Source organism: Jaculus jaculus, chromosome 20 (assembly GCF_020740685.1).
Source record: "Jaculus jaculus isolate mJacJac1 chromosome 20, mJacJac1.mat.Y.cur, whole genome shotgun sequence".
In the NCBI taxonomy this organism is placed as follows: Eukaryota; Metazoa; Chordata; class Mammalia; order Rodentia; family Dipodidae; genus Jaculus; species Jaculus jaculus.
Window position 1 is genome coordinate 26,294,664 of NC_059121.1, and position 25,574 is coordinate 26,320,237.

The 25,574-nt window shown below is 45.3% G+C and overlaps 1 protein-coding gene across 4 annotated transcripts in view; it reads right to left on the reverse strand.

Annotated features, from left to right (window-relative positions):
• Positions 1-24,901, reverse strand: part of Parp8 (poly(ADP-ribose) polymerase family member 8) — a 168,611-nt gene extending 143,710 nt beyond the window's left edge. For 3 of the 4 annotated variants that reach the window (XM_045139011.1, XM_045139010.1, XM_045139007.1), the window contains exons 1-3: positions 23,842-24,059; positions 23,553-23,654; positions 22,359-22,413 (exon numbers count right to left, since the gene is read on the reverse strand). Coding sequence is in view for 2 of the 4 variants with exons in the window: in XM_045139007.1 (XP_044994942.1) it covers positions 22,359-22,413; positions 23,553-23,654; positions 23,842-23,971 (287 nt within the window). In the remaining 2 variants the exon portion in view is untranslated. Of the gene's footprint in view, positions 1-22,358; positions 22,414-23,552; positions 23,655-23,841; positions 24,060-24,790 lie in introns of those variants that run through there. The other variant, XM_045139008.1, reaches the window with a different exon arrangement.
• Between the last annotated feature and the right edge of the window lie 673 nt (positions 24,902-25,574).

The following is a 25,574-nucleotide window of genomic DNA, read 5'->3' on the forward strand; positions in this document are numbered from 1 at the left end:
AGGTGAGGAAGGGACAAGAACTCCTTTGTTCTTTACATTGGCCATTTCACATAGCTAGAGTGAGTGATCAGAAGTGACCAGATGACTTGGGAGATAAGGGGCAGGAAATCATGACCTGGGGCATGTCCCCATCCTGTTGTCCTTGATGACTCCATTTTGGGTGTCTGGCCCCACCTAAGGGAATTCAGTTCCTTGTGCTTATGTGGTACACATTTTACCACCTGAGGCATGGCCACAGCTCAGTATGTGCTATTAACAATGAAAAGCTTCCAACTTTCTTTAGGAACCTAGTGGTTACCATTATTTGTCCCCATTGCTTTCTCTCCCAAACATCTTCAGCACATAGGCTTTAATATGTGAACAGACAAAAAAGAAGTCTGAATGACTTCACCAACAGTTAGCTGGGCAAAATGTAAGTTTCTTATCTTGTTAGAAGATCTGCTAATTCATGTTCAAATCACATGCACAGGGCCAAGAAGATGGCTCAGCATCAGCTAAAAACACTTGCTTCCAAAGCCTGCTGGTTGAGGGTCAATTCCCCTGTTCCCACATAAAGCTGGATGCACAAAATGTTGCATGGGGCCAGAGTTCATTTGCAGAAGCAAAAGGCCTTGGAACATCAATAAATAAATGTTTTTTAAAAAAAAAATAAAAAAATTACATGCAAAAGAAATGGCATCAAATGTGTGCGCGTGTGCATGCGCACGCGCGCACACACACACACACACACACACCCTGTTCCTATATGTTTAGGTTCACGCTCTGGTCAGATCTGGGTTTCCCCACTCAAGGAAAATGTGGTATATACGGTGGTATTTAGTGTGTTCCAATGTTAGGGAAGGTAAAACAGGAGAAACACAATGAATTCAGGGTCAGCCCTGGGCTACAAGATGAGTTTAAGACCAGCCTAGACTACAAAGCCAGACCCTGTTGAGAGAGAGAAAGGAAGAGCAATGGGAAGAAGGGAAGGAGGGAGAGAGAGAGAGAGGCACAGAGAGAGGGAAGCCACACTGGGGTAAACACATTTCCAATGGTGTAGTTTTGATCAAACAGCAAAAGTCTTGCTGGCTGTGAACTGCCATCTGCCAAGACATTTACATTGTCTTAAGTTGTATATGAGACAAAAGCAACTATGAATTAAAAATACAGGGTGAGAGAGATTGTTCACTCATTAGGGTGCTTACTTGCAAAGCCTAATGACCTAGGTTTTATTCCCCAGTACCCACGTAAGGCCACATGCGGAAAGTGGGACTATATGTGGAGTTCATTTGCAGTGGCTGGACGCCCTGGAAACCCATTCATTCATTCATTATACGGTCCCTCCCTCCCTCTCTCTGTCCCCTCTTGCCAATAAATAAATAAAACATTTTTAAAATCTTTTTTTAAATGAAATATATGTTTAAATTTAAAAGTTCTAAGACTATGTCTTTCTATTTTTTGAGGTCTGCCAAGAAAATCTACCATTTGGGGCACAATTCTAATGAGCTTGGTTACTATTTGCAATGCACTGCAGACACTGAATGGTGTGTGGGAAGAAAGAGGAGCTGACATTGAGGGCTAAGGGCTGGAGTACCCTTAGCCAGCTTATAGGCACTAAGAAGGGTTGTTGCCTGTAGCAACCCCACTGATAGGGTTGGTTTGCTCTTTTGGTTTTTATTCATGATGATGACGATGATGATGATGATAATGGATGTGTGTGTGTGTGTGTGTGTGTGTGTGTGTGTGTGTGTGTGCATGTGTGTGTGTGTAGATGCCGGAGGAAAACTACAGGTGGCATCCCCAAAACATCATGCACCATTTTGTAAAATAGCGTCCAGGCCGGGGAGGCGGCTCAGCGGTTAAAGGCGCTGGTTTGCAAAGCCTGACCACCCAGGTTCGGTTCCCGGTACTCATGTAAAGCCAGATCCACAAAGTCGTGCCTGAGACTGGTTCTTCTTCAGCCACGGGAAAGCCGTGAGAAAGGGATGCATTTTCATCAGTGGCAGAGTCAGTTTTCAGTTACTCATGAACCAGTAAATAACCTGTGCTCATGCAAGAACCCCCTAATGTAGCTCAAATCCCCACCCCTGAGAAGAAAGAAAAGAAAAAAGTCCTGAAAGTTGTAGTGAAATTACTGGCTGGGAAGAAGTGGTCTGGCTAGAATGGGACAGGGCCAAGAGAATATACTAGGAGGTAAATGTGATCCACATATATTATATACATTATGTATAAACTTTTCAAACTATAACTTAATTAACTTTTTAAAGAAAGATAACTGCCATCTACCTTTTGCATTCCTGAGTATTTCATATAAAATTGCAATGGCTGACAGAATCTCTAAGGCGCTGAAGACATGTGTATATGCTTTCTCAACTTGGACCCCAAACATAATACCTGCTGGTTGTTTCATGGCAATGGATAGATTTTGTGAAAAGCAGACACATAATACCTGTTTCTGCTAACAAATGAGATTTGTGGTGGACACATGCTTTTGCTCTGCGTGGCAGTCACACGTGTGCCACTGAGGCAGAACTCTGGAGAGAGCTTAACAGCGGATCTGCTATGCACTTGCTTTCAGAGGTTGCAGTCCATCATGGTGGAGGGGAGGGGTGGAGCGGCTCAGATCCTGACAGACAGCTGACAAAGAAAAGAGATACTCAGGCTAGAGAGATGGCTCAGCACTTAAAGGCACTTGCCTGCCGAGCCTAAGGACCCAGGTTCGATTCCCCAGCCCTCACTTACAATCAAGATGCACAAGGTGGCACATGCATCTGGAGTTGATTTGCAGTGGCTAGAGGCTCATTCCCTCTCTCTTGCTTTTTTTCCCTCTCTCTCTCTCTCTCTCTCTGCTTGCAAATAAATAAATAACATTTTTAAAAAGGAGGGCTAGAGAGGTGGCTTAGCAGTTAAGGCACATGCCTGCAAAACCTAAGGACCCAGGTTCAATTCTCCAGGTTCCACGTCAGCCAGATGTGCAAGGTAGTTCGTGTGTCTGGGGTTCGTTTGCAGTGGCTAGAGGCCCTTGTATGCCCATTCTCTCTTTCTCTGTCTCTCTCTCTCTGTGTCTCCAATAAATAAAAATAAATCTTGAAAAAAAAGGAATATTCAAAAGGGGACAGAACAAAACATGTGTCTCCCCAAGGCTATGCCCACACTAACCTACTTATGAGGCCCCCTCTCCAACTTACCACTTCCCAATAATGCCATCATGTTATATATCCATCAGAGAATTCATCCATTGATTTTTGCCAGAGCTCTCAGGTTCAATCACTTCTGCAAAGCTAGCTCACCAGTGAACGAGGAAGGCCTTAACACATGAATGTGTGGGGCACCTTCCAGATTCCATCTGGAACCCTGTGGTCTCTGAGGAGCTGAGGTCAGTCACAAGCGCTGCATGACCGACTCCCAGCAAAATACATGGATGCCAATGAGCAGGTGAAGTTTCCCGGGTTACAATGTTGCACCTGAGTCACACTTGGCTGCCAGGAGAATTAAGCGCATACATGTGACTCCATTGAGAGGGCACCTACAAATCTGTTGTCTCGGAGACTCTGCCACATAAACTTCTGACTTTCAGCAATTATTATTTGGGTTTTCTATCCCAGGCTGACTTGGAATTCATGGTATCGTCTCAGGGTGGCCTCGAACTCACGGCCGTCCTCCTACCTCTGCCTCCCGAGTGCTGGGATGTCCCTTCTTTCCCAGTTGTCTTTTTCTTGTTTAACTCTACATGAAGAGCCTTCTCTGCCTCAAGTCTCCACTTCCGTGATGTTCTGCCCAAGTGCATGGGGCCAAACAGCCATGAACTGAAACCATGAGCCAAAAAATATCTACCTCCTTTAAGAGGTTCTCTCAGAAGATTTTGTCACAGCTATGCGGAAGTGACTAACGTGATATGTTTAAATGAGATTTTATAGTTTTTTTTATTTTCTCGTGGATCTGGCTTACACGGGTCCTGGGGAAATGAGCCTGAGTCCTTTGGCTTTACAGGCAAGTGCCTTAACCACGAAGCCATCTCTCTGGCTCTAAGCATGAATTTCTCTTTACCTCCTTGCACTAAGGACATGCTAAAACCATAATATGGGCTCTCCATCTTAGTTTGGTGTCAAGACACTTTTGCCTCATAGAAACAATCAGCTAATTTCATATTTATCAATGTCTGTACTTGGGTAGTAAAAAATGATAATTGCTAGACACTAGAATCTTTATCTGCAGATTAAATAAGTCTTGGCTTTACTCGAGAAAGGTGCAGTTAGATGTAATAGATGTAATAGTTGCCAGAAATATACACACCAGAAGCTGGAAGTCAGATCCTTGTTTAAACAAAAAAAAGAATTTTTATGGGATTACTGCCATAACTAGAATTTTCCTGCCAATTACCTATAGCTGGAAAGGATTCTATGTGTATCAGACATGTAGAATTGAGGGCCCTGGAAATTTTAAATTAACAGCATAGGAAGTCAACACAAGGGTTCATTATAAATTAAACTAGTATCATTTCCAAAAAAATTAAGTTTAAAGTGTTTCTTGGCCCAAGTCTCATCAATCTGGAGCCAAATTCAACCACGAATAGAAATCTCAGTGAAATCACATAATTAAGATACACTGAAGGCACCATCCTAGGGTGCCCCCCCCCCCCGAGACCCTCCAGAATTTGGCTCAGTGAATTATTCAAACTTTTCCTCAGCTTACTAAAAATACACCTGACCGCTCCTTAACAGACATCGTTTCAAATTCTCTGCTGGTAATAAAGAGGGGCTGTTCAGCACAAGGATCTTTTTCTTTCCTCCCTCCTTCCTTTCTTCCCTTCTCTGCATAGCTAGCCACGGCGCATTTTAATGAGAAGTGGCTGCATCGCTTTTTGCCCAGCTGGTGGACACTTCAGCATTCCACTTACGTCCCAGGTCAGCATCTGAGGCTCTGCTTGCAAGGTCAGAGACGTGGACACATGCGGACTGACCAAGGTGTGGCCACAAAGAATCCATCGACTTAAGATTCTGCACACCAGCTCTCAAAGCAGAGACCTAGAACTTACTAGATCCTTTGTCTGTGTGATAGGCCAGTGGTTTCCCTGAATCGCCAAAAAATAAAATAAAATAAAATAAATCCATGTATGGCTGCATCAATCATTCACACGAACCACCAGAACACCTGTGCTGTCCACAGGTAAGGACCGGAAGGCTCCACTCACCAGTCTAGTGTTAGCCAAAGTGGCGTGTGCCTTCCTAAAGTTTACCAACAGGAGCTGCCTTTTTCGAGGGAGTTTGTGCCTGCAACCTCAGCACTTGGAGTCCGAAGCAGACAAATCCCGAGTTCGAGGTCTCCAACAAACACATAAACAAAACTAACCAAAATGGAGTTTGCTGCCTGACGAGCGTTGGAAAATCTGAAAATGTTTTTAAGCTATTCAGAGTCGTCATTTTTTTGGTCACTTAGGGGAAAATGTTTTTTACCAAACACATATCATCCCTGCATTGATTTCTTTAAATGGGATTTACCAAAGAAATGCCACATTTAGCCAAATTCCAGAGTTCCCTCACTGAACATCTTCAAAGGATGCTCCATCCCCTCTCCTAAAGCCACGGCGACAGAGTGGAGGACGTAATGAGTATTCCTGCTACAGAGTCATTAACTACCCTGACGCGTCCTAATCATGCAGCTGAGGCCTCGGCTAACTTGGGGGCTTTGATGAGTGAGAAGAGCTGAGAGTCCTTATCATAAATGGATTCAGCACCACTGAGGGTGGAGGAGGACTGGGGAAATAAATCCTCATGCAGAAATGTTAGTAGCATGAAACGCCAAATGCCTTTTTAATCAAAGCTTTCCTTGTCATAAAGCAATTTCTATAAAAATTACTGAAAAAATAAGTCTTCAGGGTGCAGTAAGAAACTGCAATTTCCACTTACAGTACGCTGCTGTTAGCCCACAAACTTTTTTTTTTAAATGAATAAGATTCAGAGTTTGCCAAGGTGTTTGCCACAAAACAACTTTCCTGAGATGTCTCAGATCTGTAATCAAGTTAAGTCTGAAAAGCCCCAAATACTTCATTCACCTGTTGGATATGTGCAATGAACACCATTATATAAAAGGCTCTAGGAAACCAATGATAAAGGACTACTTAAAGCTGTCTAAGCAAGTCCCTGACATATTTGGCCACAGCCCTAACATCTAATTAAACAGTTTGGGCAACGTTTTCATATGGTGTAAGAAATAATATTACTCTGACACTTAAAAAATAAATATTAGAAAATATTTGCTCTAATATAGGCATGCTAATAGAAATTAGAATTCTAGTCCCTAAATAAAATACTAATCTATTTTCTGTGTTGTTTTGATTTGGTTCTGATTTATAATATTTTTTAATTATTTATTTATTTATTTGAGAGCGACAGACACAGAGAGAAAGACAGATAGAGGGAAAGAGAGAGAATGGGCGCGCCAGGGCTTCCAGCCTCTGCAAACGAACTCCAGACGTGTGCGCCCCCTTGTGCATCTGGCTAACGTGGGACCTGGGGAACCAAGCCTCGAACCAGGGTCCTTAGGCTTCACAGGCAAGCGCTTAACCGCTAAGCCATCTCTCCAGCCCTGATTTATAATATTTTTAAGGCTCTGTGCCTAATAACTGCTTTGGTGTATTTTCTAGTGTTTTCCCTCTATGCCTATGAAAGACTAACAGATATACTTCCATTGTTCTCTGCCTCAGTTTTACATTTCAAATATAGTAGATATTTCATGAGTGGTTCTTGAATCATAAAAACAATAAAACAGTGACAAAATAGTTTTCCTGTTTGTCTGATTTGGTCTTCCGAGGAGTTTCTGTCTGTGTGTACGTGTGTGTGTGTGTGTGTGTGTGTGTGGGTGGGTGGGTGGGCGGGTGGTGTGCATAGAAAGTGTACACACATACGCATTCTGTATGTGCGCATGTGGAGACCACAGGAGAATGTCAGACGTCCTCTTTTCATTCATCTGCCTCTTTCCTTTAGACAGAGTCTCACAGAACCAAGACCTACGGTTGTTTTCATTGCCTTTCCTGTCCCTTGCCCCTCAGGTCTGGGGTGACAGGTGTTCAGCTGTACTTGGGGACTGGGGGATCAAACTCTGGGAGAAGGGTCTCGGATTCTCTCAGGCCTTCGAGCTTATGCAACCAACACTTAGCCACTCGGCCATCTCCCTATCCCTTGTTATCACTTTTTAAAAAGAGTGCCTCAAGCTAACCCAGCCAGGCTATCTTTGAAATTGACATGTAACCCGTCCAGCCTGGGCTTAGAACTGCCAATCCCCCGGCCTCAGCCTCCTGAGTCGTTCTCGGATTGCATACAAACTTACGCTGCCACAGCCGGTTACAATGGCAAAACATCAAAGCTCGCTAAAAATTTGTCTTTTCAATCCACATTGAAAACGTTAAGAAAGAAACCTATGTGAAGTCAGCGAGGAGCTGGCTCGGCACTAATTCCTGAACGGGGAAAATTAGTGCTAGGGAACGTGGCTCAGTTAGTAGAGTGTTTGCCTACAATGCGGCATCTCTGAGACCCACTGGGCAACCAATCTGGCCTAACTGGTGTGATCTTACAGCTCGTGTACCCGAGGAGGTGGCAGGTGTTCTGAGTCCGCTATCCCAGGCTAGCCTCTGGCCTCCACATTCCGTTGCAAGCATGCATGCACTCCGTGTACGAGAAAGAAGAGCTGAGCTGACTGTACTCGGGTCTTAGTACGTGTTTCCATTTCAAGCCAGCCTCCGCTTGCGTACTGAGGTTTCGGCTTTGGTGGCGCTGGGTTGGGACTCAGGGCCTTGCACACACGCTAAGCAAGTGTCCTGCCTCTGAGCCGCAGGGACGCTCTGTCATCTTCCACTCACGGAAAGCTTGGCCAAACCAATTCTCACCGATGTGTAAACACGACACATTGGGGATAGTTATTGGTTGTGGCTAACCTGCAAGGGAGCCTCCTGTCCTGTCAGCTCCTGTTCTGTCCTTCCATTCTCTTTTTGCTCTTCTCTTGTGCTCTGGCCTCTCACACATGAACACATGACACATTATAATCAGCTGACATGCTGCACTCCTGCCCAAGGGGGGGAAAACACACACACACAAGCGGAGCTGCTCTTTGTGATACTAAAAACCGGTTTTGATATTCAACCAACACAAATATTTAACAATCAATAAACCCTGAACAGCTGTCTTGCTAAATTAACCAAACTCCTGGAGCGGGAAGCCAGGGAGGTCCACACAGGGCTGAACCGTGGGAGCCCGAGACTCCCGCAGGAACGGACACGGGAGCGGAGGCGGGAAGCTGACGTTGACGCGGAAGAGAAGAGGATCTCGTCTGCAAGCTCCTCAACAGACACACACGATTATGTTACTCACATGCAGAAAATCAGTGGGTAAGCCGAGCATGGCGAAACACATTGTAAATCCGGCGCTTGAGAGGCAGAGGCAGGAAGATAGCCCCATGTTCAAGACCAGCCCTATCTGGTGAGTTCCAGGCCAGCTAGATTTGCTTAAAAGATACTATATAATAAATAAATCAAGACATAAATACTATGGCCTGGGGAGGTGATACCGCACTCAGATCCCAGACCCTACATGAAAGCCAAGAGCTATGTCAGGCTTGTGTAGCCCCAGTGCACCTATGGTGAGAACTGAGTTAAAGACGGGGTGCTTTCCCAGGAGCTCCTGAAGGGAGCTGTGAATGACAGAGAAGGGGAATGACAGGTGAAGGGGAAGGTGCGGACAGAGGTGGAAGGGGAGGACCGATTTGAAAGTTGTCCTTTCTGACAACTCAACATGCATGCCACGGCACACTCATGGATGTGCCCTTATAACCAAGATTCATAACTAATTAGTAAACTGATTCACATAAAGTTCAAGTGTGGGGAAACTGGATGAGCTAGAGGTTGATAATCAGAATCCTTAAGAGACACCGGCTGTACTGAAGTGACTTAGGTTGAGGTCAACGTGGAGTGAAGGTTGACGTGGGGAGGGTGAGTTGGAGGCACAAGCGACAGCAATGATTTCAAAGCAGAGGTGGGAAAGGTAGATGGTGCGTGTGAAGCCTGGGGCTGTAATTCGTGGATCAGGCAGGGCAGGATTCTGACCAGAAGACGATACCGAGAGAAGCGTATTTTAAGGAGGAATGGCATAACGTGCCGGGTTAAGCCGTACTTGTCAAATACTCCAGTGCTCTGTCTGCCATCCCAGGAGATGACATGCCCAGGAAAACTGAACTACATCACCAGCTTCAAGTCGGAGCCAAGAGTTTTATTAAGAAAATGGGCCAGGTGTGGTGGCACATGCCTTTAATCCCAGCACTCGGGAGGCAGACGTAGGAGGATCACCATGAGTTCAAGGCCACCCTGAGATGACAGAGTTAATTCCAGGTCAGCCTGGACCAGAGTGAGACCCTACCTCGAAAAACCAAAAAAAAAAAAGAAAAAAGAAAGAAAGAAAATGGAGGCTGGAGAGATGGCTTAGCGGTTAAGCACTTGCCTGTGAAGCCTAAGGACCCCAGTTCGAGGCTCGATTCCCCAGGGCCCACGTTAGCCAGATGCACAAGGGGGCGCATGCATCTGGAGTTCGTTTGCAGAGGCTGGAAGCCCTGGTATGCCCATCTTCTCTGTCTCTATCTACTCTATCTGTCTCTTTCTCTCTCTGTGTCTGTCACTCTTAAATAAATAAACACAAAATTTAAAAAATATATTAAAAAGAAAAAGGCATTTCTTGCCAGATATGGCGATGCATATCTGCAATCACTTTGCTCTGGAGGCTAACGCAGAAGGCTGCAAGCTTGAGGCCGGCCTAGGTTACAAAGTAAGTTCAAGTCCAAACTGGGCTATTCAGCGAATCTTATCTCAAAAATATTATTAGGGCGAGGGAGACGGCTCCATGGCTAACGTGCTTGCCATGCAAACATGAGGCCTGGAGATTGGATGCCCAGAGCCCGCTGTAAATGCTGGTTGCAGGGGAGGAGGCTGAGAGAGAATCCCTGGCAACAATCTGAAGATCACGCTGAGCTCAAGTGATCAGTTCTGGGCTCAAGGGAGGCTACTGCCTCAGTAAATAAAGAGAAAAGAGGTCAAAGAGGGCACCCAAAGACAGGTTCTAGCCTCCACACTCACACACATACAGACATACCTATGCGCACACACATGCCAAAGAAAAAGACCAATAATCACTTCCCACTAATGTTCCCTAAGGCTCATGGAAGATGAGTTTCAGAAATTAAGAGATGAAAGAAAAGAATTACATGTCAATAACCTGAATAAAATAACTTGAATGAATGCATGGTTGTTCTCTCTCTTTTTAAAAAAATTTTTTGTTCATTTTTTATTTATTTATTTGAGAGTGACAGAGAGAGAGAGAAGAAGAAGAGAGAGAGAGAGAGAGATGGAGAACGGGTGAGCCAGGGCTCCCAGCCACTGCAAAAGAACTCCAGATGCACGCGCCCCCTTGTACATCTGGCTAATGTGGGTCCTGGGGAACCGAGCCTCGAACCGGAGTCCTTAGGCTTCACAGGCAAGCGCTTAACCACTAAGCCATCTCTCCAGCCCCATTCTCTCTTTTAAGAAATATATGTATTCTTTTGAGAGAAAGAGGAAAAGACAGAGAGAGATGGAGGGGGAGAGAGAATGGGCACACCAGGACCTCCAGCCATTGCCAATGAGATCCAGATGTAGAAGGTGCCTCATGTGCGTTGTGAACCTGGCTTTGCGTGGGTATTGCGGCATCAACCCGAGGTCCTTAGGCTTTGCAGGCAAGTGCCTGAACCACTGAGTAATCTCCCCAGGCCCCATCACAGTTATCTTAGGACAGAATTTACACAAAAGAGAGTCTGCACAGAAAATCACCAACTATTTTTCAAGACTGATGAAGTTTCACTGGGCTATTTTTTTTAATGCAGCACAGCAATAATAGAGAATGGAAATAGATTACACAAATATTTGCATAAGGGTTCCACAGCCAAGGTACATAATTTTCCAACTAGTAACACTGTGCACTGGGCTTGGGTACTCCATGCGCCAAGAAGTAGAATTTTAGTTCTATCCCTGGCATGCCTCCATTAGCAACCCTTCCCTCTCCCCAAATATTCCCAACAACTCCAGTCAGACCAGCTGATCCAAAGCACCTAACATAAACACTGACTTACACTGAACCCTAACACTGCTCTGCCTTTTGCTAACTCCAACATACTGCAGTAACTCCACCTTGAGTTTCTTTTGCTATAAAATGTAAAGTAACTGAGAAAATGCCCACTTGTCTTTGGTGTAAACACGGGGTTACAGTAAGACAGGCAAAACACACACAGAGAAGCTCAATAAATGTAAACAGTGTAATCTGCACCTACAAAATAAAGCTTCTTTTTTTTTTTATTATACAAGCTTTAATAGAATTAATTCTAGTTGTTTTCAACTGGTCATTACTTTAGGTCAGCGGGTTAAAACCTCATTTAATAATGAAAAGTTCCCCCATCCCAAAAGAAAATCGCAGCCAGTTGTATAATCTCAGAATTCAGAACTCCCGGAGTTCCTGAGACCAGCCTGGGGTTGCGGAGAAAGTTCCAGGTCAGCCTGGGTTAGAGTTAGAAGCTACCTCAAAAAAATTTTGAAAAAGAAACTCTACAAACCAGAACAGCTGTTGGTGCATGTTGGTGGTAGTCGAGGTTGTTCTTGGTTTTGTTTTTGTTTGTTTGTTTGTTTTCTCCTGAGGCAGGGTTTCTCTATGTAGCTATGGCTGGCCTGGAGCTTACAGTAATGTTCCCGCTTCGGCCTCTCAAGTATGGGGATGGCAGGTGTGCCCGCCCTGCCCGCTGGCGGCTGTGTGTGGCACAGCGCTGCTCTTTCCTCCATTCCTCTTTCCCGGCTTCTCTACGTTCTGAGCTCTCTGCATGCTAAGGAAGATGCTTTTAAAAGTCAGTATTTTGGATAATTCTAATGTAACATTGACTTATGGCAAGAAAGTCCCCATTGTTGGAAAATGTTAACTCGGTATATGTCAGGAAGTGAGCACTCCTCTTCTGACACCTGGGAGAGCTCTAGATGATTTCAAAGGAATTGAAGTTCATATTCCAAGTTATCTAGAACGAGCATTTCTGGATGCCTTTCATCCTGATAGTCAATGCATCCTTTGTAGATGAGGGGAGCGGTTCTCTGGCCCTTTCTCTGTGCTCACACGGTCTTCTCCTTTCGCAGGAAGTCAAAGAAGACAAAAGCTGTTTCACAATCAAGTCCACTATCTCTCCCCAACCTGTCTATACATATGAATTAACACGCTGGGGCCCTACGTGCATTATGGCGCCTAGAAAGTTTGCTTAATGATCCGAATATTGCTAATTTTTTATTGAATTAATTACTTTTAAATTTTTTGTTTTTTATGTTTATTTATTTATTTGAAAGTGAGAGACAACAGAGAGAGAGAGAGAGAGAGGGAGAATGGGCACACCAGGGCCTCCAGCCACTGCAAACAAACTTCAGACGCATATGCCCCCTTGTGTATCTGGCTAACATGGGTCCTGGGGAATCGAGCCTCGAACCGGGGTCCTTAGGTTTCACAGGCAAGCACTTAACCACTAAGCCACCTCTCCAGCCCTGAATTAATTACTTTTAAAACACCAAAATCTGCAGCATGACAAATAATTCACTGTTATCTTTAAAAAATTGTCCAAATGTATTTAATTTCAGAATTATCTAGCTCTTTCATCTTTGTCCAAAATGGTTCTAAATACATTATATATCAAACCATTGTAGCATTGTTATCCCCCAAAATGAAGCCCCAAAAGGAAGAGCATCTTGAATTGCTAACTTTTTTTTTTTCTGTTTTGTTTTGTTTTTTGAGGTAGGGTCTCACTCTAGCCCAGGCTCACCTGGAATTCACTATGTAGTCTCAGGGTGGCCTTGAACTCATGGCCATCCTCCTACCTCTGCCTCCCGAGTGCTGGGATTGAAGTCGTGCACCACCACTCCCAGCCCCATTTTTTTTTAAATTAAGTTAAATTAGTGCATAGAACACTGAAAAGCTCCTAACATTTTTTCTGTACTGTCATTGGCTCTTACACCATAAATTATTTTAAACTGACTCCATAAGGCTTGAAGAAATATGACTAAATTATTTGGAATATGAAACATTTGCTTATTCCTTGTTTTTGTCTTCATGATTCTGTGAGGGTCTGGTGCAGACAGAAGCTGTTCATAGAAGATGCATTGATTGGGGAAGCAAACTGTGGGTGGCTTTAGTGCACTGTGAATTTCATTTAAACAGTTCTTTACATTAAGTTAATCCAAAATCCCTCCACAATCTGCATTACTATGTTAGCAAGGTCACGTTATGGATGTGTGTGTGTGTGTGTGTGTGCATTTTTGTTATATTTAAGTATGGTGTAAGGGAAGACAGGAGTAATTTTAACTTTGTGTACTGATGACTTTAGTGAAAGAAAAAACAAAATTCCTCTATATTTTACCTTTCTCCTTCTTCTCTCTAGTGCTTTTATTGATGGGAATGATATCCTCAGTTACCTTAACACCATGAGGCACCATACAAAGTAGCTTATTACACCACGTGACTTGCTTGTCTTTTCTCTTTACCATGCAAAAGCACAGGAAAAGTTCCTTGACCCAACACAGGGGGTTGAGCGAGCAGTACTTAGAATCACTGTTAAGAGTTCATTCCCTTCTCATCCCCCATGGCTTCTCCTAGGAGCCTGGCATTGTCAGTCCCACTGTTACCCAGACCTTTGCTGTGTGACTGGGACACGGGTGTTCTACTGGAGTCAGGACTGCCCTGGGCGTTCGAAAGTTCTGGCCAGTCGAGTCCCAGATGCTACGGCTTTCCTGTATTTACATCGCTATCAGTGCAGCAAAGACCTCTTGCAATCAAAACTTTAATTCATATGGCTTCATTGAACACAAAATTCTGTTTAAAATAATATTCCTCAAAGAAAATTTAGCTTTCAAGCATGAGGCATTTGGGACTTTTTAAAAATTAGTTTCGTAAAAAATACATATTTTCTCTAATAGTCTGCACAAAAATATAGGTTAAGTTATTGATGCCAATTTGGAACTGGTAATTTTCCACTTTCTCTAATCACTACCATTTTCTTGTTCTCACTTAAAGCACCAGCTCAGCTTTAGACACTTAAGGCAGTGTCCCACACCAGGCGCTTCCATCACCTTGGGTATAGCCGTGGACAAAACATGAGTTTATCATCAGTGATAAGAAACACCCCAAGTTCCTTTCTTCTTGAATCCATGTGTCTACTCACTATTTAAGTAATTCCTCCCACTTTATTTGGTTCTATTCCTATGAGTCTTTTTTCCAGTGATGTTTTGTGGTAGTTGACTGTAATAAACATGACCAATCAAGATTTATTTTCTAGAGGATTATAGCAATATGAGAGATAACCCAGTTTTAAATATTAGATAGCTCTCTCTTCTCTCTCTCTCTCAACCTCCTAGCCAAAAAAATATTTAGCTATCCACTCTGAACTTAGGCTTGAAAGTGAACTTGCAATAAAACATAGGAAGCCTCATTACCATCCACTTCCAAAGCATGAACCAGATATCGAAAATATTCAAGCTGGAATAGCAATATTCTTATCTAATTTTACTTAATTGGTTCATGATAATTTCCTATCTCTTCAATCCTAAAATAACAGTTACCACTGTTGATTTGTATCTACCCTGTGGTGGAAATGTGAAAGTCTGATAGCTTTTGCTGCCAACTTTCAACCACTTAACTTTTTGAGGAGAATGTTCATTGCAGAGGAATTGTGTGATTAATGTGAGTTTAGAAGTCATGTCAGAAACTGTTAAACATATCATTTTAAGAAAAAATAAGGTTCCTAACTGTCTAATTACCATGGTAATTAAAGTGAATCAGAAGTCTTTAACAGCAATCTCCAATTATAAAGTTGAGATGTATTTATTAGGGTCTCCACTTGATGTAACGTAAATGAGCAGTTACCGGGCAGATATTTTTTAAGGTCTGGTTTAATCCATCATTCCATAACAAATGGCTTCTCTTCAGTACTTATCTTGGCCCATTTAAGATTCCAGTATGGAAGCCATAGGGGATGGCTGAGAATTACTGAGATATTTTATTTTATTGATTGCAAAAATAAGGCTCTAGGGTCTTGAGTGTAGGTTTTTCTTTGTCTTGCCTATTCATAGCAGCTAAAAAAAAAAAAAAGAGTCCCTCAAAATACTCAGGTTCATATGTTAACCTCAATCAAAGGAAAGCTGTCATAAGCCACCAAGTATATTCTGCACATCAGCACCGTTGTCAAACTGACATGTACTTGAAATTTACTATGCAGCAAAATGTTTCAAGAAGAAAACAATGTGCAAATATATAATATATATAATATCTATTTTCCTTCCCCCACTCTTTTTTTTTTTTTTTTTTTGGTTTTTCGAGGTAGGGTCTCACTCTAGCCCAGGTTGACCTGGAATTCACTATGGAGTCTCAGGGCGGCCTTGAACTCACAGCGATCTTCCTACCACTGCCTCCCGAGTGCTGGGATTAAAGGCATTCGCCACCATGCCCAGCTCTCTTTTCCTTTCTATAGGCAACTGCTTACACTACTCTGCTTTCAACATTTGAACTCTTATAAAATGTGTATGTATTTACAGGAATGTCACCGTGTAAGATGCTGTGAGTCAAGGCACCAAGTGTGATTTTGTGAAGATAAAAATAAAAATGACATTATTGTTCTGCCCTGTGCCCCCCCCCCAAAGCAGATGGACATGAGACACAGAATAAGGCCTCGTCTAGGCAACTTTTCTCATTCTGAATTTGTATGAAACCCCATAGCAAGTGGCATTGCTAACCTCTTACTTGCTAATTTAGGTTAGAAATGTCCTTCTTGCCTGCCTGCCTGCCTGTGTTTTTAGCATCCATTTCATAATCCATTCAACATCTATTTATTGGGAGAGAACATTATTTTAAACAATGTGTTGTAGAAACCGGCAAGTAGTACAGAGATTTTTCTCAAAAAGCCTTTCAAGCAGATGCAAACAGGAAATTAATTACTATGCAGGTGGTCCTCAGTACCCGAAGCTTCCATTCCACAATGACGCGAAAGCAAGACGCGTTCTGCAGGAACCATGCTTTGGTTTTTGAGTTTAGATCTTTGCTCAGGTTAATGCTGTGCTGTGAAATATCCCTTTGCAACATGAGACAACTCGGAGAGAGCTGCTCCGTCCTGGCAGGGAAACAGCCCGTCCCCGGCCGTACACTGCACTGCTCAGCCTTGACGCTTGGTGTAGTCGATGAATTTCCAGTCTACCACATTTTTAACATATGGAGACATAACCCCCTCCTACACAGAGGAGCAGGAGTATATTGTGACCTCATTTAGAAACAATTAGCACCATCATATAGGGCAGGAGTCCAGAAAAGACTTCTAAGAGGAGAATGTGCTCTTAGCAAACACCTCAACAATGAATAACGACCAGAGGTGAAATGAGGAAGAAAATAGAGGGTACCGTGTAGATGGAAAGTTCCAGGCTGAATGTACAAAGGCCCAGGGAGAAAAGGGAGGTAACATATGTTTCAAGGAGCATCACTATTAGGGTCACACCTGATATTTCAAAACATTCACCTACACCAAAGGGGTACCCTTAAAAAGATGGCAGTCCCCCATGACATCATGAGCCTGGACAAAGGAGATCTACTTAAAAGGATGCTAATCCAGAGGCTGGAGAGATGGCTCAGCAGCTAAGGCACTTGCCTGCAAAGCCTAACAACCCAGGTTTCCTTCCCCAGTACCCACAGAAAGCCAGGTGCGCCCCTTTGTGCAGTGGCTAGATGCTCCGGCACACCCATCATCTCCCTCCCCTCTCCTCTGCTCTCTGTGCTCTCTGTCTCTTTCTGGTTGTAAGTAAATAAAATATTAAAGAAAAAAGATTGGGTGGGGCATGGTAGTGCATGCCTTTAAACCCAGCACACAGGAGGCAGAGGAAGGAGGATCGTTGTGAGTTCGAGGCCAGCCTGAGACTCCATAGTGAATTCCAGGTTATCCTGAGCTCCAGTGAGACCCTACCTCAAAACAACAAGATACCGATCCACCCATGAGATCACGAGGAAGCATTTGCTCAGATAGCACGATGCACATCAGCACACAAATGTATACAACATCCCAGCAAGTATTTGATTTAACAGTTCATAATGATTTCTAATATGAATACTGGAGTTCTTAGTTATTAAATATTATCACTCTTATGATGCAGCCACAACTCCTTGACCAGAAATCTCAATTTAATCAGCATGTCTTTATTTCAAATAGTTTCTAAAGGAAAGACATTAATGTTATATTTTGGGGTCAGGGTTGGAGGAAAGATGTCTCAGCCAGACCTACTGGTGCAGAGCTATAATCTCAACCATTCAGGAGGCGGAGGCAGGAGGATCACAAAGGAATGCAAGCCCAGCCTGGTTTACAGGGTGGGATCATTCCTGGCCTGAACAACTGAGTCACAAACTGTTTCAAAAATCTAAGACAGCCAGGTGTGGTGGCACACACCTTTAATCCCAACACTCCGGAGGCAGAGGTAGGAGAATCGCAGAGAGTTCAAGGCCACCCTGAGACTACATAGTGAATTCCAGGTGAGCCTGGGCTAGAGTGAGACCCTACCTTGAAAGAAAAGAAATCTACGACAAAAAGAGGACTGGGGGTCTTGAGAGATGGCTTGGCAGCTAAAACACTTGCCTGCAAAGCCATAGATCTCAGATTTGATTCTCCAGTAACCACGTAAGCCAGATGCACAAGGTAGCACTTGCGTCTGGAGTTTGCTTGCAGTGGCTGGAGGCCCTATATGCCCATTCTTTCTCTGTCTCTCTCCCTGTGGCATAAGTAAATGAAGACTAGTGATTCAGTGCAGGAGTACAGTGAAGACATGCTTGCAGAACCCAAGCCGGACCCTAAGGACAGTTTCCCTCACACACCAGCCACCACAAGGACCACAAAAACAAACGGTCCTGGAATAGCAAACAGTTGTTGGATGAGTATATTTTATATGCATGTAGACCCACAAAAATTCTAAGTGTACGCTGATATGAGAAAAGATGCATGATGTGCCCTGAAAATTGTTCTTCCTTTTGGTATGGAGTTGTTCATTATTTTTACTATTTTGGTTTGTCAGTTTTTCGAGGTAGGGTCTCGCTCTAGCCCAGGCTGACCTGGAATTCACTAGGTAGTCTCAGGGTGGCCTGGGAACTCATGGTGATTTTCCTACCTCTGCTTCCCAAGTACTGGGATTAAAGGTGTGAGCCACCACATACCATTTTTCTTACTTTTCTATCATGAAAATTCTGACACATGCATTTTTTCACATCTCACAGAGTTTGACTTTTTACAATCCTTCCCTGATGATAAACTGAAACTCAAGCAATCCCTGCCCACGCCATGGTAGGAGTGATAGGGGTTCTTTTGTTCTTGCCTGGACTTTGGTAATCAATGGTGCCGGGAATCAGCATGTCTTCCTCTCCCCACAGCAGCTGTTACAACCCATTTTATCATTTCTGCTTCTTCTGCCTCCAGCTCCTTATCAGCCTGCACTTGAAATGCGGAACTAGAATTCCAAACCTCTTGTGGCCGGCGGGGGTAGGGGGGTACTTAAGGGGTTTCCTGCTAATCAACTGCAAAATAAAAAAAAAAATGATAGGAACTTATGTGTAAGGAAGAAATGACTTTTCATGAACTCCAAATGTGTGCAGTTAATACAGAACCTCTAAAATCCGGTAGCACTGGGCAGACACCTACTATAGGCTGTGAACCACAATGTATGGCTATTCAGTTAATACAAGGGAACAAGGGATGTTATAGGAACCTGTGCTAGAATGAATAAACTAGATTACTATACTAAATAATACAATTGTATATATATACATATATATATATACACATACATATACACACATACATACAAATATCACAAGTGTTTGAGCATGGGTAGACACCATGAAAAACAGAATTCATAATACTTAATATCTTTTCCAGAGCTGTGGGATGGCTTAGAGGTTAAGGTGTTTGCCTGCAAAGCCAAAGGACCCAGGTTCAATTCCCCACCACCCACATAAACCAGATACACAAGGTGGTGTATGTGTCTGGAGTTCGTTTGTATAGGTTGGAGGCCTTGGTGTGCCCATTCTCTCACTCGCTCTTTCTCTCTCTCTCAAATAAATAAATATAAACATTTTTAAAATGTCCTTTCTGGTCATAATATTTAGATGTTAACAAATACAGCAAGTTTATATACATTTTGGATGTTAATGTGTCTTTTTGCTCATGAAGGCTGAGATGCCAAATGTATGGGAGAAGGAAGGAACAGGGCTCACAGCCATCATCTAACTGAACTTGATCATGTATGTCAAATTCTTCCTGAGCCTCAGAATGTACCTTGGAAATAAGGGGAACAGGGACTCCATGAACTTTCCCGCTAGGGTACATCTTAGAGTTGACCATTGCCTCCTCTTCTTCCTCACCTGGAACCACCAAGCAGAACAGCAGTCCTTAGCAGACACATTTTTCCCCTACAAGGACCATCTACAAACCTAATTTCGGCCATTGGCCACACAATTGCCTCCTGGCATTTCCTCTTATCTAAAGTCACTATTTTTTTCTCTCACAAAGTAAAAACAAAAGTTCAAATGTACTGCTATTATTTTGAGGAGCAACATGAAAGAGGACCGTTTATGTTTGGAACAATATGTAATGCAATCTTGGAAAGTGTCACAAGGGAAGGAGTATATTAAATTTTAGCTACAACTTGAAATGAAAACTATTTCTGAAATATGTTTTCAATGGTTTAAATGAAGTGACAGTTAAATACAATTCAAGATAATCATGTACCAGTCTCCCCATAAGATGCCCACTTGCTGCAGCGGGAAAGTCTTAGAGTGAAGTTACTGGTAAGCGAGTAAGCACATTAAATCAAGACGAAGCAGGGGTGCATGCACACTCCTGTACCCCCACACTCAGCACACAGCCAGGAACCATCCCCAGAAGTTCAAGGCCAGCCTGGGTTATACAGAGACCCTACCCATGCCTTTAATCCCAGCTCTCAGAAGGATGGATGTGAGTTCGAGGCCATGCTGGGACAACATAGTGAATTCAAGGTCATTCTGAGCTAGAGAGAGACCCTACCTCAAAAACAAAATTAAACTAAACTAAATAAATAGGTCAAGACAGAGCAGAATTACTTAATCTCAAATGCTTAATTAAGATGTCCAGATAAGAGTAGATAACAAACATGGTTTTCTAATATAGCTAGTGAAAACAATATATTTTCATTTTCAGGAAAAAAAAAAAATGTCTGCCCTCAAGTACATGTAAGATTACCTGCTGTCATGTATTAAACAACCTTTTTTATGCTGTATTGTAGAACCAATCTCTGGGATGACAGTCACATGGTGTGACCAGTTTTACTTCCACATTAAACACACAAATCCCAGATGTTTATAGGGGACAAAAGAAAACTGCAATCTCTTAATAGGATTACATAGTAAAGGAAGTATTTCTTATTTTAAAAGCAACTTGTTCCCACAGTGAAAGCTGATGTTATCTTAATTAGTTGATTATTCATCCCAACACCCTCGCCTAGCTCCTGGAGGCCCGCAATCTTTCTCCACCGCCAGCTACGGGAACACCAGCTCAGTAATTGCTGATAAAGAGTCTTAACTGCACTATCTAACAGATATTAGAAATCAAATTTGCTCCTCGTTGTACAGAGAACCAAACTAAGACCAGAACTCAAGTGCCTTAATAGAAACACACAGCAGGAATAGTGCCTGCTGTCTTGAGTTCCAGACCAGACTTGACAACAGTGTGAATCCCAACCCCGAATGCCCCCCACTCAAAAGAACGAAAATCCCACTCGATTCAGAGTATTCCTGTCTGCATGCACCTCCGCCCAAACAAATCACCCCAGCCACCGCCGTGACTACTGCCTTCAGCTGATTGTATGGAGTCTTCTTAATGGGCCACGCAATGTAATTTTGCTGCTACAATAATTCAAGGGGACATTAGTCATATATTCATGTCTGCTGGATATTAAGAGCAGGTACAGTGTTCATTTAATCGAATATCCTCTAATTTGATTTTATCCATAATTACAAAAATGATGGTACTCTCATAAATTAAGTCTGATGGTTCATTGATACATTTTTTTGACTGCTGAATCAGTGTTATGCCAATCCTGCGGCTGAGGTGGACTATATACATGGGAAACAGATAACCCTTTCAATAAAGCTTTTCTGTGCTGTAGAGTGCAACACAAATTCTAAGATGTCTTTTAAAAAATTATTTATTGATTTGATAGGGAGGGAGAGAAAGAGAGAGGAAGAGGCAGGAAAAGAGAAAGAATGAGTGCACCAGGGCCTCTAATCACTGCAAAAGAATTCCAGATGCCTGCATCACCTTGCGCATCTGGCTTACGTGGTACTGGGGAATCGAACCTGGGTCATTAGGTTTTACAAGCAAGTGCCTTGACCGCTAAACCATCTCTCCAGCCCTTCACTTCTTTTTTAAAGGTTCACTTTAATGCCAAGCTTAAAACAAAAACAAATTATCCACAGAAGAAAGTTTCTTTCACTGCGTGTATGTTTATAAATGTTTCTGTTGGCTAAGAGACATCTTGGGATGTGGTCAACTGAGATTGAATGTCAAATCTTAAGAGCAGGCTTGGGCTGAGGAGTCTCCCTGGCCTGCCTCTGACAGTTCTGAATCACATGTCCCTGAAGGAACAAAGCCTTAACTTCTCAAAGGCAGCCAGGTACACTTTTCATGTTAAATCTACTTCTAAACAAAATTGGATTTGGGCTCGTTTCAAATTGCTTTAAGTTTACCATGAAAATGTGTGTTTCATTCACTCCAGTTTACATAGAACTCTCCAAATTCTTTCTTGCAACTTAATGTAAAAACCAAAATAACCACTCCTTCGGAAGGGGGGCGACCATGAGACTGGCAGACTTCGTGTTTATGTCAACCTACTGGAAACACAGCCCCAATTCATCAGGAAAAAAAAAAAAAAAACACCACTTGTGATCAAACTATGTTGTGACATTTCCACGTCCTGAACCCGTTTTACTCCAGCCCATGAACGCATGCCTATACCAGCAACCTACTATAGTTTTACACCAGGTCTCTGTATCACGGCTTTAGAAAAACTTCCACACACAAATTTATTGCCCCCCCAACGCACCCCGCTTTATAAGACCCAGGAGACGTCAGGTTTTGAAATGTGGTTACCTAACAGGCACCAGCAGCCACACAAACAAGCCAATCAGATAGCCAAACAGAGAACCCTCTCAGAACAGAGGAAACCAGGCGGGGGGGGGGGGGGGGGGGGGGGGCGTGTGAACAGGAAACGAAGCCACTCAATTACACATAAATACCTTTTGGGGCCTCCGACGTAGGTGAAAGTAAACGTGGAGTCAGAGTATCTGAAATCTGAAACGGAAAAGTCAAGTTTTTAACAGCTAACCCTCAAAAAATTAAAATTAAAAAAAGAAAAAGAAAAGCTAACCTACCTTGAATGGACTTTTTTTTTTTTTTCTTTTCTTTTCTAACCTCAATTCTGATTTGCACCTCCTATTCCATGAGCCAGCGCCGGCAGGCCTGGCTTGGAGGAGGAGGAGGAGCGGATGAAGGATGCTCGCGCCCCCCGGGCCAGCCCGGGTACCACGGGAGGGAGGCCGCCGCCCCCCCCCCCCGCAACAAGTGCCGGCTGTCATGACAACCGCGGGGATTTCCCAGTCTGGCAGCCGGAAGTAATCACCCCCCCCACCCACTCCACACCGCACGCACACTTCCCCCGGCCCGGCTCCGGGCCGCCAGAGCCGCCTTTGACGTGTGGCCCGGGTGGAGGGCGCCGGTGCGCGGACCCGAGGCGACCGTGCCCTGCGCGCCCGGCTGGGGCCTGGCCCGCTCTGCGGGGGCCCAGAATCCCCTCCCGTTTCTAGGGCCACTGGGATGGAGTGAGGAATGGAGAGGGGACATTGAGGCTGGAGAGAGTGGGGGGCGCGGTGGAGACGACACCCCAGCAGCCTTCTTCCCACCCCATCCCCCTCCCCCGCCCACCCCGCCCGGGCGCCACGGACAGACGGACGGACAGCAAGCAGCCTATGGCGCAAAGCCGGCGGGTCCAGCCCGCCCCGCTCGGCCGGCCGCGGAGGCAGGCGAGCCGGGGGTGTGGGGTGGGGGGGGGAACAGGCTGGGAGGCTCCGAGCATCCCCCAAACGCCCAGCTCCGACCCTCCAAAGCCTGGGGCGTGCAGGGGGCTGGCGACGGGAGATGCTCGCACCCCCTCCCCCTTCGGGTCCCCAACAGCTCTCCCCGGCCAGCAGCTGTCTCCCGATGAACCCCGGAATGGGGACGAGCCACCCCACACCCGTCCATTCCCCCCCCCACACACACCACCACCACCACCTTCCCAGCCCCCAGCCCCACGCGTCGCGGGATGAGCCCCGGGCAGGGGGAGGATGGGTGAGGTAGGTGTGGGGTGGAGATGGTGGGGGGGGGACCCCAGGGGAGAGCTGGCTTCGGGTGCGGGGGGGGGGGTCCCAGGCTCTGGGCTGACGAGAGCTCACCTGCAAACAGGCAGTCTTTCTCGGCTCTGGACCCCTGGATCACCACGTCGATATCCTTCTGAATTCTCTCTTGCCTTGCACACATCCCCATGAAATAAATCCCTGGATTTAAAAAAAAAAAAAAAAAAAAAAAGGAGAGAGAGAGAGGAGAGAGAAGCAGCCCGCTGTTTCCACCCCACCCCCTCGCACGCTTCCTCGCCGCTTTCGTGAATATTCAGTGTATATGTGCACACACACGTATATAATACAAATAATGAATAGATAAATAAATTTTAAAAAAAAATGAAACCTCTGGCCGAGGCAGGGGCTGAAGGCGAAGTGGTTTCGGAAGTGATCCCGGGTGAGAGAAGAGGAGGAGGAGGAGGAGGAGGAGGAAGAGGAGGAGGAGGAGGAGGAGGGGGGGGAGGTCGGCTTTGCATTCCCAGATGTGACCGCCAGCCGCTGCTGGGTTCCAGTTTCCTCCCCTTGCTGACAATGGATGGCGATGACACCCGCTCTCACTTTCTCCCTCCCCACCCCCTGCACGCGCGCGCGCGCACACACACACGCGCGCACACACGCCCCTCGGGCCCGCACGCACGCCGGCCTTGCACACTCGCGCCCGCGGGCGGCGGCCGGGTCCCCCCCCCCCCCCGCCCCGGGGCTGCCGGGCTGCACCTCCGACCCTCCGGCCCCGTGCACCGCCCCGATCTCAGCTGCGCACCCCAACACCCCCCACCCCGGCCTCCACTCACGCCGGGAGCCCGGGGACAACGTAGGTAGTGCCCACTGCCACCCGGGGGGCTGCCAGCCTCCCCTCCCTGCCCCATCCACCGCCGCCGTCACCCCCCCCACCACCACCACCACCACTTTCATGAATTCGGCTCCACTTTCAAAAGGAATTATGACTCATATGGAAAACCCAAACCGGAGTGGCTCCCGGGAGGGAGAAAGGAGGGGGGTGTGGAAGGAGGAGGGAAAAAAATCTTTACAAATTTTAATAGATAAATAAATAAGGATACAAACTGTTCCTTGTTAGTCCAACAGACCAAAAAAAAAAAAAAAAGGTGGGGGGGGTGGGAAGACTTGAAATGCTTTTCCCAAAGCACCCTCTTATTTCCTTAATGCCTTACTTTATTGTTTGTTTGCTTTGTTTGGGGTTCTCTATCTTCCCCCTCCCAAGTTTAAGCGGTGCATCAGCCTCTTTGGGGCGCGGGGGGGAGGGTCAGGGTGGGAAACTGAATAAAATAGCAACCAACCCTTTATGAGGGGCACTTCTCCATTTCCAGAGACTCATACTAGCTCTTCCCTCCCAGGTCTGTCTGCTCAGAAGCAGCTGGCAGAAGCGCCTGGAATGTGCCCGGGTCTCCCCGGGAGAAGGATCTTTGCTTTGGCTTCCTTTCAAGGCTGCTCCTTTGCCAGATAGCTCCTCCAATCCCGTTTTCGTTACCTCGTTCAGAAAGATGGAGCCGCCCAGACCCTCTCTTCCCCTCTGCCTTAGGCTGGCAGAGCCGGCCCACCCTAACTGCCATACATCAAACGCATGGCAGTCCGGCAGGCCCTGGCACTCCTCTACTGAGAAGCTCGCCCCGGGTTGACCACGGCCAGTTCCGCTCCGCATTCCAAGTGCGTGGAATACAGGTGGTGTTCCGGGTCAGCTGCTAGGGAGCTTTTTGATCTCCCTGCCGGATAGGAATAATGGGTGGGAGACAAGATCTCCCACTGCTGGCAAGCTGCAGAGGGCCCAGGGCCTCGGGGCTGGATTGGCAGGCCACCTCGTGTGGCATGACAGCTTTAAACCCTTGTGGAAGAGAGAGAGGCTTAGACCCCACACACTCCGGTTGGAGGCGTATCACCCACTCCAGCCTTTAAACATCCCAGGCTTCTGCGCTTGGCCTCTTTGTAATCCTCATTCTGACAGCCCTGGATGGTGGAAGCCACCAGCAATAGGTGGCGCCTTCTAGAGTTTCAGCTCCCTTACAGACCCAGGCTGCCAGGATGTCCATAGGTACCAGGCCTGCACTTTCTAAGACCCTGGTCCCT